The sequence below is a fragment of the Aquarana catesbeiana genome, linkage group LG05 (assembly GCF_042186555.1).
Source record: "Aquarana catesbeiana isolate 2022-GZ linkage group LG05, ASM4218655v1, whole genome shotgun sequence".
Lineage (NCBI taxonomy): Eukaryota > Metazoa > Chordata > Amphibia > Anura > Ranidae > Aquarana > Aquarana catesbeiana.
In genome coordinates this window covers 388,323,211-388,340,769 of record NC_133328.1, presented here as the reverse complement: position 1 = coordinate 388,340,769, position 17,559 = coordinate 388,323,211, and the positions used below count along the sequence as shown (strand labels likewise).

The 17,559-nt window shown below is 44.2% G+C and overlaps 1 protein-coding gene across 1 annotated transcript in view; it reads right to left on the bottom strand.

The window, feature by feature from the left end:
* Positions 1-731: 731 nt before the first annotated feature.
* GCNT2 (glucosaminyl (N-acetyl) transferase 2 (I blood group)) overlaps positions 732-17,559 on the bottom strand; it is a 106,371-nt gene continuing 89,543 nt past the window's right edge. Inside the window, exon 3 of the mRNA XM_073631041.1 lies at positions 732-1,111. Within this exon, the coding sequence (XP_073487142.1) occupies positions 921-1,111 (191 nt within the window). The 3' untranslated portion in view covers positions 732-920. The remainder of the gene's footprint in view (positions 1,112-17,559) is intronic.

Here is a 17,559-nt window from a genome sequence, read left to right as displayed (position 1 = left end):
GTGTTTAAGTGGTTAAACTTCCCTCATTTACACAGCAAAATGTATTCCTTTGATCTAAAGGACAAATTGTTACAATGTTTATACTTAAGTTCCACTGCTGAAAAATGTTGTGATTCTTGGCAGACTGCCTGTTTTTTTTTTTTTTTCCCCCTTTCTTTTAACAGCTGCCAGCTTTAGCGGAGCAGAGAGAATTCTCTGCATAGAAAGAATCGGGAAATACCTTGTCAAGATGGCAACGGGGAAAAAAATTGCGATAACGATTCTTAACGATTGATCGTGCAGCTCTACTATAGAGCCGACGACCCGCTCTAAAAAAACGTACCAGGTCCCAGTATAATCCTTTCAAGCCATGAATGCAAATTTGCGCACGGTCAGTGTGAAGGGGTTATATATGTTATTATTTCTATACACAAAGGTGTGGGTGAGGATGTTAAACTACTCCTACGAGGAGTTTATAATGCCTGTAAGAATTACAGTATATAGACTGGATGCTTTCCAGTCTGTTAGTCATCTTAGTCTGAACACTCCATTGCTATGCTTCATTTGTAGGTCCTGTTTGCAAACATACAATCTAACTGCTAATATGTTCCTCTTCTTTGTGCAGGCTGACACCATATGACACAAATATCGGCATGATATAGATGCAATCCATTTCATAAGAACTGCATCTAATAGCAGCATAATATAATCATAGCTTCTTAACACAAGTAGAAAAGATAATGGTACAAGCATTGCGAACGATAAACCCTTCACAAATGCTTAAAAGGAGGAAGCTGGGTAATGGTATCTGCTTCTTGACTTCAAATTGCCTTTTAAGGACAGCGGTTAAGAGATAGTTGTGTACTCTGTGTCTCTTATCCATATTAGAGCACTTTTATCAATTCTTCTATTTTTTTCTTTCTTTTTTCAGAATCTACTGCTTAGAGGTACCAGTCAGGCTGCACAGTGACCTCACTCTGATTAAGCGCTCGTTCCCGTATCTTCATTTCTAGGCATTCCAGTGTTGGAGGATAAGATTTCCATTCAAACTTGTTGGCATAAATACTATTGGCATTAATTAACCACTGCAAGTCCCCTGTTCCATAGATGCAGATACCCCGAACGTAATGGCCTAAAAAAATAAGGAATAAGAGCTTTAAAACATGTTTTAATTTCCTGATGTATCATAGTAATATATATCTTAATCGTTTGAAAGATATTTGACATTTAGAATATAGTTTTAGCAAGTTATTTGCCATTCGTTTCTTCCCAATTCACTCCAGCTAGGTTTAAATCTATATCTTTTTGAGTTGAGTTGTGGACCTGATACCTATATGGGGATATTCACATCTGCAACCAAGATAAACTATGAAAGTCACCTCATACATGATGAAAGATATCTTTCCCAGGAATTTAGTTTAACAGAAGGATACTATGAAGTCGAAGGAAAGAAAAAAACGGAGGTTTCCTTTCTTCTGTGTCTATACATATATCAACGTCTGAGCTAATCAAAGATCAAGTAGGTCTTGAAAATAAAACAATTAAAAAAGGTAAGTATTTTTCTTTTAATTACATACACAATAAGCTCACGACAAGCAATTTACATACTGTATAATTGTTAATAAATGCAGAAAATATTGAATCTAGGGTTACATAATACCATAACTGTGCTCCAGTTACATCAATAATAAAAGCTTGCCAAATAAAATAGGTGGGGTAAGTAAAATCATTGTTGAGATAAGAGCGTCGATAAACTAGACTGGCAGGAATACAGTCTTTATTCTAAAACAGAAGAGATTTGGAAATGATGAAACTCAGACAGGATTAGTAGTAGAATGTTATTCTGGTAATGCATGATCATAGCTATCTTAAAGCGATACTAAACAGAGAAGTGTTACGTGCCATAATTCATTCACATGAATCATATAGATGTAGCACCCTGGTGTTTAGGCAGGGTTGCTAACCAATTTAGTTTGCCAGGTAGTGATTGTCCAGGCTAATTGTTAGGAGATCCACTGATTTTCCCCTAATTCTGGAATTGCTGCACGTATCTCTTTTGTCACTAGGTGGCATTGTAGCTGGTGACATTAGATAAGACAAGGGCATAGTAAGGACAGATCATGAATGGGTGGGGTGTCTCAGCCAATAGGCAAGGGTTTCTTTAAGTCCCTTGGCCTGCTGGGAGAGCCTATATATTTGGCTGGAGTCAGGTGATAGGGGTTCTGTGCCACCTGGATGGCTGTCTGGGTGGACGTGTGTTATGTTGCCCCAGGCTGCTAGGCCGGAAGCCTGAGGCCTATCCCGGGGACACCTGGCTACTAGGCTGCCTGAGGCCTATCCAGGAGCAGGAGAATCAGTGTAAGGTTGGGACTGCAAGATTGGAGTCCAACCGAGTTGAGAAGGTTCAGCCGTACGGGAAACCAGTTGTGGTCGGAAGTAGAGGGGAAGCTGTTGCCACTAAGTGGCCATCCACTTTGTTAGTGGAGACTACAGTGTAAGCTGAAGCAAATACTTGAGCAGTCTTCTCACCAGCCGGGGACGGTGGAGAAGTGGGAAAGCATCAGCAAGTGCCAAGCCAGGGACCCAGCAGGATAGTGGGGGTGGCGCTTGAGGAGTATACAGCGGGATAGCTGTGGAAGAGCTCAGGGGATCTAGTGACGAATGGGATCTGGAAGTCTAGTGAGAGACTGGGAGCTCAGTGAGTGAAGACTTGCAGTGGGATACTGTGAGATAAGTAAAAGGACTGTTCTGTGTTACCAAAAGTTATGTACAACTATCGTTAGTGACTTTGCAAGATTAGTTGCCATAGGAGACAGCGGTCCTACCTATACAGAAGTGTTATCCGGCTGGAGGCCTTCCATTGTATAGCTGTCTACCTATAGAAGTCTCAGAGTCTGCCAATTAAGATTGCATCTACTCAAGGGTGTCCTGGCCCTAACCCTCTCTCCCCGAGTTCTGTTAAGAGACAATACATCTCTTGTATGCGTTCAAAAAGTGACTGGCGCCCATCATTCTTCTTGCATCACACCCAGCATGCCTGGTAACCCACTCTACAAGAAAAGATGTCAGCTCTCCCTAACCCTTGAGGTCACCATTAGGCCTCTTGGGCCCCAGGACCTTGCTACATACAATATATCATGCCACTGTATTTAGTTTTTTTTAACCACTTGATCTCCCGAAGATTTAGCCCCCTTCATGACCATGCCATTTTTTGTGATACGGTACTGCATTACTTTAACTGACAATTGCGCAGTCATGCAACACTGTACTCAAATAAAATTGATGTAATTTTTTCCCCACAAATAGGGCTTTCTTTTGGTGGTATTTTATCACCTCTGCATTTTTTTGCACTGCTGTGGACATTATGACACTGACAGACACTTTTTGGGGACCAGTGAGACTAACACAGTGATCAGTGCTAAACAATATGCACCGTATCTGTACTAATGACACTGCCTGAGAAGGGGTTAACATCAGGGGCAATCAAAGGGTTAACTGTGTGCCTAGCCTGTGTTTCTGTGTATTGTGGGAGGTGCTTTTAACAGGGGAAGGCATGGATCTATGTCCCTGCTTTGCAGGGACACAGGATCCATACCTTCCCTCTTGACAGAATGGTGATCTGCCTTGTTTACCAAACATGGAGACCGCGGTACCCCCCTATCAGTTCCCGCTGTGTATAATTATAGCGGAAGCGAGCTGTCGGCAGCGTGTATTCATGCCTGCAACCCGGCAGAGCCACATCACATATATACGTGATCCAGTGCAGAGTTGCTGCCCTGTGGCAGTAAAACTGCTATAGGGTGGACCTTAAGTGGTTTATAAATCCTCTAAGTACTCTATTCCTGCAGCACTGATGTGTTATTACATGATCTTTCCCTGTTCTTTGACATCTTCAGGTAAAGATCTTTAGGAGGGGCTTCTATTACTCACTGGTGTATGCTCTCTACAATGTGAGTCTGTGTCTACCTAGCCCTGATTGGTGCTGTGCCATTCACATGACTAAAAACACAGTTTCAGAAGAGCAATTCAAAGTAACCAGTTCTCGACTGGCTTGCGTACATATATTGCGGCACAATGGCACCGCTGCGCGAAACCCCGTATATATACGGGGTTCCTTTAAGAGCCGCCAGAGGACGCGCGCTTGCCAACTGCATGGCAGGGGACCCGATGCACGTGGCTGTTGATCGCGTGCATGAGTGCCAGCACAAGGATTTGTGCGTGTAAACGCACAAGCCCCTGTGCTGTCAGAGGAGAGGAGACATGCTGTTTGTTCCTAGTATGTAGGAACAGCAAAATGTCTCCTCTCCTACTCAGTCCTATCCCCATACAGTTAGAACACACTGAGGGAACACATTTAACCCCTTGATCGCCCCCTAGTGTTAAGCCCTTCCCTACCAATGTCATTTACACAGTAATCAGTGCATTTTTAAAGCACTGATTGCTGTATTAATGTCAGTGGTCCCAAAAATGTGTCAAAAGTGTCTGATCTGTCTGCTGCAATGTCGCAATACAGCTAAAAATCCAGGATCACCACCATTACTAGTAAAAAAAAAAATTATAAAAATGCCATAAAACTTTCCCATAGTTAATAGACGCTATAACTTTTGCGCAAACCAATCAGTATACGCTTATTGCAATTTTTTTTACCAAAAGTATGTAGAATATATATTGGCCTAGACTGATGAAGAAATTTGTTTTTTTTTTTTTTTTAAATTGGGGGGGGGGGGGGATATTTATTATAGCAAAAAGTAAAAAATATTATTTTTTTAAAATTGTTGCTCTTTTTTTTTTGTGTATAGCACGAAAAAATAAAAAACGCAAAGGTGATCAAATAGCACCAAAAATAAGCTCTATTTGTGGGAAAAAAAAGACACAAATTTTGTTTGGGTACAGCATTGCATGACCGCGCAAATTGTAAAAAGTGCTCTGGGCAGGAAGGGGGTTAAATTATAAATATCAAAAACCTGTTTTACTACTGTTTTACAGCTCAAAGAGACTATCTTGACAAAGACTATCTTTCACTTTGTTTAGACGGCATCTCCATCCAAGGCTTTTTTTTTTTTTTTTACGGATATTAGCAAATACATTTGATATATTTAATATTGATGTATATTTAAACTAAGCTTTTTTGTTAATTTCTTACTATATATCAACCCCACAGTGTTTAGCAATAAGAGGACAAGGAGGAGGAGGAGGGAGGGGAGTGTCATTTACCATTGTGTATACGCCAACATGTGTGACTCTATAGTCACGCGGGCTGCACACATAAGAAAAACGAGGACATAAAGAGCTTAGAGGCTGTTGGAGTTCAACATGAATTAGTATCATATTTCTGGAGGTTTACTTCCTGGTTGATACAGCCAGGGGGCCTAGGTTGGAGTGTAGTCAATTAAGCCTAACTCTGCATGACAATACTGACTCCGATCTGTCTATGAGAATTCCTGATTAGCACGTCTGCAAACAAAGCTTCAAAGAGAGCCACTGCTGCCAAGATGACTGATGGGTCAAGCTAAGATTTGACCCAGGTCAGACAGTGGCGATTCATGGACAAGTGCTGCCCCCTAGTAGACAATACAGCATGCTTCCTGGAGAATGGATATTAGGAATACCTCTTGCCAATATCTATGGGGAGGAGGCAAGTGGGGGTGGCTACGAGTGGGCGTGTATGTTTGAGTAAAAAGGAGCACACACAGGCAATTTGCCCTCTCTCTCTTCCGATGCTGGCCTTGGCCTGAGCCTCTTCCCCTTTCCCTTTGGATCATGGCTTGGGCCTAAGCCTTATGGCTCTGGCCCTCTCTTTCAACATCTTGAGACCAGCCGATGAATCCAGTCTAGAGGATGTGATAAGAATTATTCTTGTATTGTGTTCTGATTGTAAGCTTTGTAACATTGTAATTTCTTTTAATACCTTTATGTTAGTTTTCCTAATTCTGTTGTTTAGTATATTCCTAGTTTCTTGGGAAATAAATGTAAGATTGTTTACTAAGCAGATGTGTTTGTTATATCATTGTGCTTATCAGACTCTTATAGACTAGCTAATTTATAGGGATAGGCAAGTTAATACATGTATGCAATAGTTATATAGGATATATATAAGATTGTATAATATTGCATAGATTACTTCAGAAGGAAATTGAAATTGAGCATGCTCTCAAAGAGAACTAAAAAGAATAATAAACTGACGAGCGGGACAACCTTGTGGACCATACCTCTACCTTTCAACCCTTTTTCTTCTTTTTCTTTCCTTTTCTCCACCTTACGATTAAAGCTCATTATCAGAATTTATTTGACCTATATACACTCTACTTGTAAACAATATGTATAGTAGGTATAAATCATTTAAATACCTACAAAAGTAACTAAGGAAATGATATATATCTTTAATTTAGGTTTACGTAAACCCAATGTTTAATATTTGAAATTTCATTATATTTACCTATAGAAACCCTACCGTAAAACAATGAGCTTACTTTATAGATCCTTGTAAACTTACTTTATGTATCTTTATAACATTGTATACTCAATAAACTTCTTTTGACAAGGAAATTGAGCATGCTCATAGTTGCCAACATTGTGAAAAACTTTATAGGGACACTTTTTTGTCTGTAGGCGGAGTCTTATTATAATTAAGGGGCGAGGCATTCGTTTGTAGGCATCACTTGCGGGTGAAGAAAAATGCAGCACTGGAAGCGTGATGTGGCGAAAAATGGCTGTAGTTTAACCACTTCCCACCCGCCCACGTCATATGACGTCCTGGGCTTTGAGCGGGTATATCTGAATGATGCCTGTAGTTACAGACATCATTCAGATATTGCTGGTTTCAGCCGGCGAATCTCTACACCATAGGAACAATCATAGCGGCCGTTCCGCTGCTTGATCGTTCCTATGGGAAGCAAGAGGGGACGTCCCCCCCTCCCACCGCCCTCCAGTGCTTGTTCCGACTCACCGTTACGATCGGTGAGGCGGAGAGCAGATCCACCGGCGCCGGATGTAGATCATAGAGATTTCCGGCAGACCAGATGGTCGCCGGAGTCTCTATGATCATCGGAGGCCGGGCGCGATGTTATGACGTCACGCCCGGCCTCTCCATTCAAAAAAACTACGCCGCTTCGACTGGGAAGCAGTGATCGTTTTATTTATTTTTTTTTATTTCAGGCTTCCCAGCCTAGTGGTGAGATATGGGGTCTTATTGACCCCATATATCACTATTAAGAGGACCTGTCATGTCATATTCCTATTACAAGGGATGTTTACATTCCTTGTAATAGGAATAAAAGTGATCAAATTTTATTGTTTTCAAAAAAATGTCAAAATAAAAAAAATAAAATAAAATTAACAATAAAAAAAAAAAAAATTTAATGCGCCGCTGTCCCCGTGTGTTCCCACGCAGGAGCGAACAAATACGTAAGTCCCGCCCACATATGGAAACGGTGTTCAAACCATACATGTGAGGTATCGCCGCGAACATTGGAGCGAGAGCAATAATTTTGTCCCTAGACCTCCTCTGTAACTCAAAACATGTAACCAGTAAAAAAATTTCAAGCGTCGCCTATGTGGATTTTTAAGTACTGAACATTGGCGCCATTCCACGAGCGTGTGCAATGTTAGGTATCTATTTACTCGGCGTAACTTCATCTTTCACAATATGTAAAAATATTGGGCTAACTTTACTATTTTGTTTTTTTCTCCAAAAAAACGCGTTAGAAAAATTCCTGCGCAAATACTGTGTGAGATAAAAAGTTGCAACAACCGCCATTGTATGCTCTAGGGTCTTTGCTAAAAAAACATATATAATGTTTGGGGGTTCTATGTAATTTTCTAACAAAAAAATGATGATTTTTACATGTAGGAGAGAAATGTCAGAATTAGCCTGGTAGGGAAGTGGTTAAACTACATATTGTGCGTGGCTCAAAGGGGGTGTGTATTCCATAAAGTTTAACAATCAGCAGATAAAGATACTCCAAACAACTGGTGTTAGTGCTTCAATCATCACGGCACCATGGTTGGTATTGAGGTCAGGATGATTGAAGTGCATTATTTCTATTATTACATTGTAATATAAAATGAAATAGTTCAACTCACCATAATGCAGAATCAGTGGGAGCCCTGAGCATCGCCTTGCCACGTCGCCTGCCACCAGATACCATCAGGTGTCCCCAACAGAGTCCCTCCTTACATCAGGTGTCTCCATCAGAATCCCTCCTTACATCAGGCATTCCCAGCAGAGTCCCTCCTTACATCAGGTGCCCCCAGCAGAGTCCCTCCTTACATCACAGGTGCCCCAGCAGAGTCCCTCCTTACATCACAGGTGCCCCCAACACCTGTGATGTGCCCCCAGCAGAGTCCCTCCTTACATCACAGGTGTCCCTAGCAAAGCCCCTCCTTACATCACAGGTGTCCCCAGCAGAGTCCCTCGTTACATCACAGGTGTCCCCAGCAGAGTGCCTCCTTACATCACAGGTGCCCCCAGCAGAGTGCCTCCTTACATCACAGGTTTCCCCAGCAAAGTCCATCCTTACATCACAGGTGCCCCCAGTAGAGTCCCTCCTTACATCACAGGTGCCCCCAGTAGAGTCCTGTCACGGAACGTTCCCCACTCCACTTGAGTGCTTCCGTCAGTATACCACTTCCTCCCAGTCTGGATACGGATATCAGATATTCCAACCGCTCATGAGCACAAAACAAATCGACACTTGTTTCACTGCTAACATGGACTGTTATTTTAGAATCAAAATTACAAGACTTTATATGCCGTTAGAGGAGGTTCCCCCCTCCTGCTCATATTACTCTAACAATACAACTGTAACCTAATTAACATGAGCTAGTTTACTAAATCATTTACCCAGACTAGGTGACTACGTCTCCTAGCTCATTACCATAAACATCAACACAGAGTTAATTAGAACAAACAACAATGTGTGGAATATCCTTAGAAGCTGTGGTAAGCCAGACTAGACTCATTTACATTAAACACATTATAGCAGACATCAGACAGGTGAGTGGAGTTGATATTAGCATCTCCTCACAGTTTGTGTCCCAACCGTATGACTCAGTCACTATTGCTAATATGGCAAATACAGGGTCCCCAGAGTCTGTGTGTCCTGGGGGACAAGGACCTGAAGCCAGAGTAACAACACCTCAAGGGTACCCCAAATGCCAGGGCCCATAATCTGTAGGCAAGAGGCTCACATTCAGTCCCCTCCAAAAGCCTCTGTCCCGGGTGAGTCTGTCACATTTCTCCCCCATCAAAAGTTGACTAACAAGGTCCCAGACCTCCACCTGGTCTGGACATGCGTTAGTCAGGCAGAGTGAACTCACAAAGTCTGTCCGCATGATCTCCTTTCTTGACTGCAAGGAATAGTTGACCTCAGTAGGTGTGAGGCAGAGGTCATTGACTCTCTGTCCATCTGTCAGCGCTTCAGCTGGGTGGTGTTTAACATTCCATGGCTTGGCCTGTTGCTGGGCAGAGGGGCCCACTGTTACATTTCCCTGAAGCTGCAAAGAAACTGTAGGTGCTAGGCAGAAGCCAACAGCGCTCTGCCCTGTTGCCAGCGATTTAGCTTGGCGTAGGAGCATCCCTATATTATCTGCTCCAGCTAACTGTTGGGGAGAGAGGCCGACTGTCCAAGCTCCCTGGAACTCCGCAGTTGTTGCCGGTGCTGGGCAGAGGTTGGTAGCACTCTGCCCGGTTGCCAGCACTTCTGCTGGTTTTCTGTTAGTGGAGGCCACAGGCCCATCCACCGACACCAAATCAAGCTGCAGTTGTGAGGTGATGACTGCATTCTCTCCTTGGATCCTGATCTGCAGCTCACGATAGACTGCCACCTCCTCACCCTGGGCCTCCAGAATTGCTGCAGGTGTGGGGCAGAGGTCTTGGACTCTCTGTCCGGTTGCCAGCACTTCTGGGGGTTTGCTACTTGGTTCCTCCTCTACAGAGACATCTATTAAATCCCCAGTCTCTGGAATTGCTAAAAGTGTGGAACAGATGTCTTCGACCCTCTGTTCAGTTACCAGATCTTCAGCTGGAGAAGTTTGTTGTAACTCCATAGATACTGCTGGCAGAAAATCACATGTCCCTGTCATTGTTTTCGGAGAAAGGCCGACTACCTTTTCTCTCAAGAAGACCAAAGCCACTGTTGGTGCTGGGCAGAGCACAGTGAACTTTGGCCCTGATAGCAACTCTTCTGCTGGAGGCTCATCAGGTTGTTCTTCCTCAGCAGAAAAGTCTATCAAATCCCCTGTCTCTGCAACTGATGTCTGGGGATAGAGGTTCACCATCTCCTGTCCATAGAACCCAGAAGATGCTATCAGTGCTGGGCAGAGGTTAGCAGAGCTCTGCCCTGTTGTCAGCACTTTAGGTTTGGGGAAGGCAATCTCCAGATTTTCCACTGCCGATTCTCTGGCATGCTGCTGAACGTGTTCTAGCAGTTTCCTGTATGCCCTTTCCAGATGCTGTTCCTTCCTTAGCAAATGGTCCAGATCAGGTTTGAGCTCTGAGACCCCTGCCGGACCGAGCATAGCCTCTCTATATTCTCGCAGGTCCTCAAGGGCAGGTTCCCCTTTATCGCCAAACACAAAACGATCTGTAAGGCTCTCCCACAGCAATCCAGGGCCTCCAAAGTCATATCCCTCTGTTGTCTCCCCTAAATATCCCTGCTCTGCGTGCCATTGCAGAGCCCGATAATGATTGTCCAGCTCTATCTCCTGCTGGACCAACCTGTCCAACTCAGTCACCCATTGCTCCTGGGGCTGCTCTCCCAGGAATGCCATCTGCAATGCCCGTTGGTCACTGGCTCGTTGCTCTGGGGTCAGAAAGCACTTACCCTGTTTTATACCAGCGAGCTGGAGGGCTCCAATCCAGAGCTCCACCCGAATTTGCTGCCTAAGCTCCAGGTATTCATCCTCAGACACAGTCCAGGAGTATGCTGAAAGGACAATCCGCAGCAGCCCCGGTTATTCTGATGCCAGGTCCATATCTCTGCTGGGGTGACCGAAGTCTGCTATCCTGATCTTGGATCCAGGTGGAGGTTTGGATATCCCAGACTGCAGGAAGCGTCCCACTGCTTGCTACCAATGTCACGGAACGTTCCCCACTCCACTTGAGTGCTTCCGTCAGTATACCACTTCCTCCCAGTCTGGATACGTATATCAGATATTCCAACCAGTCATAAGCACAAAACAAGGCGACACTTGTTTCACTGCTAACATGGACTATTATTTTAGAATCAAAATTACAAGACTTTATATGGCGTTAGAGGAGGTTCCCCCCTCCTGCTCATATTACTCTAACAATACAACTGTAACCTAATTAACATGAGCTAGTTTACTAAATCATTTACCCAGACTAGGTGACTACGTCTCCTAGCTCATTACCATAAACATCAACACAGGGTTAATTAGAACAAACAACAATGTGTGGAATACCCTTAGAAGTCGTGGTAAGCCAGACTGACTCATTTACATTAAACACATTATAGCAGACATCAGACAGGTGAGTGGAGTTGATATTAGCATCTCCTCACACTATGTGTTACCAACAGTATGACTCACTATTGCTAATATGGCAAATACAGGGTCCCCAGAGTCTGTGTCCTGGGGGACAAGGACCCGAAGCCAAAGTAACAACACCTCAAGGGTATCCCAAATGCCAGGGCCCATAATCTGTAGGCAAGAGGCTCACATTCAGTCCCCTCCAAAAGCCTCTGTCCTGGGTGAGTCTGTCACAAGTCCCTCCCTACATCACAGGTGCCCCCAGCAGAGTCCCTCCTTACATCACAGGTGCCCCAGCAGAGTCCCTCCTTACATCACAGGTGCCCCAGCAGAGTCCCTCCTTACATCACAGGTGCCCCAGCAGATTCCCTCCTTACATCACAGGTGTCCCCAGCAGAGTCCCTCCTTACATCACAGGTGCCCAGCAATGTCCCTCCTTACATCACAGGTGCCCCAGCAGAGTCCCTCCTTACATCACAGGTGCCCCCAGAACCTGTTATGTGCCCACAGCAGAGTCCCTCCTTACATCACAGGTGTCCCAAGCAGAGTCCCTCCTTACATCACAAGTGTCCCCAGCAGAGTGCCTTCTTACATCACAGGTCCCCCCAGAATAGTCCCTCCTTACATCACAAGTGCCCCCAGAACCTGTTATGTGCCCACAGCAGAGTCCCTCCTTACATCACAGGTGTCCCAAGCAGAGTCCCTCCTTACATCACAGGTGCCCCCAGAAGAGTCCCTCCTTACATCACAGGGGCCCCCAGTAGAGCCCCTCCTTACACCACAGGTGGCCCCAGTAGAGTCCTTGCTTACATCAGGTGTCTCCATTAGAGTTCCTCCTTACATCAGGTGCCCCCAGCATAGTCCCTCCTTTCACCAGGTGCCCCCAGCAGAGTCCCTCCTTACACCAGATGCCCCCAGCAGAGTCCCTCCTTACATCAGGTGCCCCAGTAGAGTCCCTCCTTACATCACAGGTGCCCCCTGTAGAGTCCCTCCTTACATCACAGGTGCCCCCTGTAGAGTCCCTCCTTACATCACAGGTGCCCCCTGTAGAGTCCATACTTACATCACAGGTGCCCCCTGTAGAGTCCCTCCTTACATCACAGGTGCCCCCAGTAGAGTCCCTTCTTACATCACAGGTGCCCCCAGCAGAGTCCCTCCTTACATCACAGGTGCCCCAGCAGAGTCCCTCCTTACATCACAGGTGCCCCAGCAGGGTCCCTCCTTACATCACAGGTGCCCCAGCAGAGTCCCTCCTTACATCACAGGTGCCCCAGCAGAGTCCCTCCTCACATCACAGGTGCCTCAGCACCTGTGATGTGCCCCCAACAGAGTCCCTCCCTACATCACAGGTGTCCCCAACAGAGTCCCTGCTTACATCACAGGTGCCCTAGCAGAGTCCCTCCTTACATCACAGGTGCCCTAGCAGAGTCCCTCCTTACATCACAGGTGCCCACAGAATAGTCCCTCCTTACATCACAGGTGCCCCCAGAACCTGTGACGTGCCCACAGAAGAGTTCCTCCTTACATCACAGGTGCCCCCAGAACCTGTGATGTGCACACAGCAGAGTCCCTCCTTACATCACAGGTGTCCCCAGCAGAGTCCCTCCTTACATCACAGGGGCCCCCAATAGATTTCCTCCTTACATCACAGGGGCCCCCAGTAGAGTCCCTGCTTACATCAGGTGTCTCCATCAGTGTTCCTCCTTACATCAGATACCCCCAGTAGAGTCCCTCCTTACATCAGATGCCCCCAGTAGAGTCCCTTCTTACATCAGATGCCCCCTGTAGAGTCCCTCCTTACATCAGGTGCCCCCAGTAGAGTCCCTCCTTACATCAGGTGCCCCCAGTAGAGTCTTTCCTTTCATCAGGTGCCCCTAGCAGATTACATCCTTACATCAGGTGCCCTCAGCAGAGTCCCTCCTTACATCAGGTGCCCCCAGCAGAGTCCCTCCTTACACCAGGTGCCCCCAGTAGAGTCCCTCCTTACACCAGGTGCCCCCAGTAGAGTCCCTCCTTACACCAGGTGCCCCCAGTATAGTTCCTCCTTACATCATAGGTGCCCCCAGTAGGGTCCCTCCTTGCATCACAGGTGTCCCCAGCAGAGTCCCTTCTTACATCACAGGTGCCCCCAGTAGAGTCCCTCTTAACATCATGGGTGCCCCCAGTAGAGTCCCTCCTTACATGACAGGTGCCCCAGCAGAGTCTCTACTTACATCACAGGTGCCCGCAATATAGTCCCTCCTTACATCACAGGTGCCCCCAGCAGAGTCCCTCCTGCATGATTTGATCTCCGCTGACCACCGTCATTACATTAGACCAGCTCACCATCGTGGAGGCCGAGCTTGGCAGGTCTCTTTCCCTGTGTGTTCAGTGGAGAGGGGAGAGGCCTCCAATTCGCGCAGCTAACCGGCTTCAGTGTACAAGCGAATTGTTTGCACTGAAGAGAGAAGCCGATTATCTGCATGGATCGGAGGCCCCTCTCCTCTCCACTGAACATACGGGGATAGAGTCCTATCCCCATTCCCGGGACAAAAGCAAAAAAATCATGATTTTGAGTGGGACACGCTCAGATTGGGACCAGGGCCCAATTTTCAGGATTGTCTCTGGAAAAATCGGGACTGTTGGCAAGTATGCATGCTCCATAGAGGACACCAGCTGGTCTATACAATCTCAGGTGGCAGTGGGGACACAAAGAAGATGGGAGGAACAGCTGAAGGCAGGATCAACCAGGAATATTTCAATCTACACAAAACAAATGCTTTAATGGCTTTGTGAATATGGACGCTCTGTTATATAGCATGTAAGAAGAGCCAAAGCCTTTGTTTATTCACACTTTAATGGCAAGGTCTTAGGCCCCAACAGGCACATGTTTGTCATGGTTTGTTAAAGTGATTGTAAAGTTACATTTTTTAAAATAAAAACATGTTATATGTACCCGCTCCTGTGCAACAGAATTGCACAGAGCGGCCCTGATCCTCCTCTTCTGGTGATCCTGCCTCCTCTTCTCGGTGTGCCACCATAGGAAGCTGCTTCATATTGTGGCACAACTGTGGGCTTGATCCTGAGCCATGCTGCGTGTGTCCATAGACACAGACAGCGAGGCTTGGTCCTGCCCCCTGCAACCTCATCACAGGATTCAACCGAAGGCAGCAGGCATCCCCACCCAGAAAGAGGGCCGATAAAATATAGACCATGGGCAGGATTAACTGTGTACTGGGAGCCGGACCCATATTGTTGGTAAGTAAGTTATCACCATATATATGAAATATCACTTCTGATTACAGGTCTCCTATCCCAAAGATGCATTACCTAAGAATCCTAAATTTACTGTAGTTTAAAAGCTTTTTAAAGATAGGTTTTGGGTGGGTAAATAATTAAATCTTTTTTTTTTTGCAGGTATAGAGTTTTGTGTTGGCATAACATAACTGTGTTTGCACCGCACTGAGATAAATGTTTTCTCCTGCAGACTGCAAAAAGTGACTCACACAGGTCTTATTCCCCAGACGCTAGCATACTATAAACACATTCGTAGGGTCTCTCACAAAGGAATACTTTAATATTCCCTTGATGTCTAAACTGCTATGGAGATAAAACAAAAAAGATTTTGCAGAGCACAAACTGAATTATCTTTCCCCTATTATTTATATTCTACTGCTTACTTCTATAATAAATATGTATGATGCCAAAGAGAATTCCACATACAATGTAATACAAATACGGTAGTTCCTAAAGAGTTTTAAGAGGAACAGTCAGTAATATTTAAATGATGTAAGTCCAGCCAAAACTTTTTTGTCTTTGTATATTTTTTTTTTTAGTTTTGTATAGAGTGAGTAAGCATTAGGATTTTACTGTCTCTGGTTCTTTGCTAGGGTGGTTTACTCTCACCTATTGTCATGAGGACAACCAACAGAGAAAGACAGGAAACAAGGGAAAATCTGCAACAGGGACACAGACTGCATTTAAAAGCTGACAGGGGTTCTAGACTTCCTTTACTCTACCTAATCTAAAAAAAGTATTTTTATTTCTGCCTGTGACCCTGTCACATATTTCCTCTATAATTTCTTTGTTAAAATGTGCGTCATGTTGGCAGTAAGTAAGCAAAAATCCCTATTGTTCCACCATACACGTTATAACCTCCTTTAGATCTACCAACAATTATGTAATGCAAGGGCCTGTCTAATTGGGTACAAATAGGCTAATTCAGGTAGGTCCTCATAATCCATATTTTGGTAAAACTAAAGTTGGTTATTCAGAGATTGTATGATCAGACTGTAAAATGTCTGACCGTAACAACGGCCCAGACAGCAGTAAAATCTAATAGGACAACTGTTCATTCTTCACTCTATCCAAAACCCAAAAGGTTTTGGGTGGACAACATGGCTTATGGACAACAACCATATGGATGATGACAACATCAATTACTAACACATATCCTCCACCAAATTCTGTTTGAAAGAGCAGAGATTAATGTTATTGGATTAAACATTCCTGTTATCTGTTTATTTTCAGTTTCCACAGATTGGCATAGCCCTTTAAAATGTGATTGTATAGTATTGTTACAGTGACGGGTACATCTGTAAGAAAAACCCAACACCGGCTGATACTTCCCTTCCCTGCATTTTCCTTTGTACCTTTGCCAGATAGCTAAGTGTTAAATTTGTGTAAGCCCCATCCTAGATGGGGTTGAACCTAAAGACGAAAATTATTTCCATCTTTTGGTCAGTTGACAGTATTCAAACCTGGATACTCAGGCCCCAGCACTGCATCCTTGGAGGAAGTCACATGTTCCTTCATAGGACAAGTATTTATCAAAATCTATAAAAACACAGAGGGTAATCTACCCAAGATGTCAATAGGCTATGTATGCACATTCCAACCACATTTAGATCAGAGGAGTACTTGGGCGCCCCTGAAAACAATGACAGTCATCTGGTAAAGTCCATCCCCATTGATTGCTTTGTCTCCTAAAACTGGCCTTACACCATTTAGCTTCCAAATTTTAATTTTCTGAAAATTTGTTCCATTTTCTAATGATTAGTGGGGTCAAATTGACATTCATTTTTTTTCACTAGAGAAATTAGAAAATTCAAAGGAGCAGGATGGAAATGTTTTCTCAAATAAGACTAATTCCAAATGTGGATATGGTTTTCGCTCAGGAAATACTGTACATATTGCAATGAAACCTGTTTAATATGTATCGGATTCCATTCAAATAGAAGATCCGGATGAAATTTTAAGGGCTTTTAAAACAAATTTAAATAACTCCGTGGCAACTTGATGGCAAGAAAGAATAAAGATGTTTTAATAATTTTTGTACATATGTGATATGTGCATATGAAACAAATGTAACTGTATATGGCCAGCTTAAAATGGTTGTAAACCCCTGAAATGAAAAAGATGAACAAAGCATATCCTTCTATAGTGTGTACTTGCCTCAAACCCAAAGCACTAAGTGTGATTTCTGTCTGCTCTGTCATTCCTCTGTTATCTGCATGAGTCAGTTCTAACAGTCTATTATGACACCAAGTGATTCCAGGAGAAGGCTCTGCTCCTACTTCTGCGCACAGCAGTTGATTGACAGCATGTTTCCCTATGAGACTGTGTAGAGATGGTGTGTTCTCTCCTCTCTGGTTTCAGAGTACACTGAGCTCTCCTTTCTGAGCTGTGCAGTGTGTGACATCAGATCGCTGCCCCCTGCCTTCTGAAACTCAGAAATGCTGTGTAAAATGTGCACTTTGTACTTTTGTAAAGATGAGAGGTCTACAGATACAGTAAACAAATACAACTTATGTATTAGGATTTGTTTCATCTCTTTGTATCACCCAATCACTTCACTGGGTATATGTGAGGGTTTACAACTATTTTAAGAATGATTGTTCATGGAGATGCCTGGCTCTGTTGGGGGAGTGCATATACACATAAAATTTCTGCCCATTCAGACAGTAGTTGGCTGCTCTGCTGAAAAGATGTCAGAAAGATATTCAGGGAGTATATAATAATTTTTTTTACTGGAATATTAAAATGCATTCCTGACATGTTTTAATCATAATTTCTCCTTGTGACTTGCATTTTGAAATCATTTATATTTTA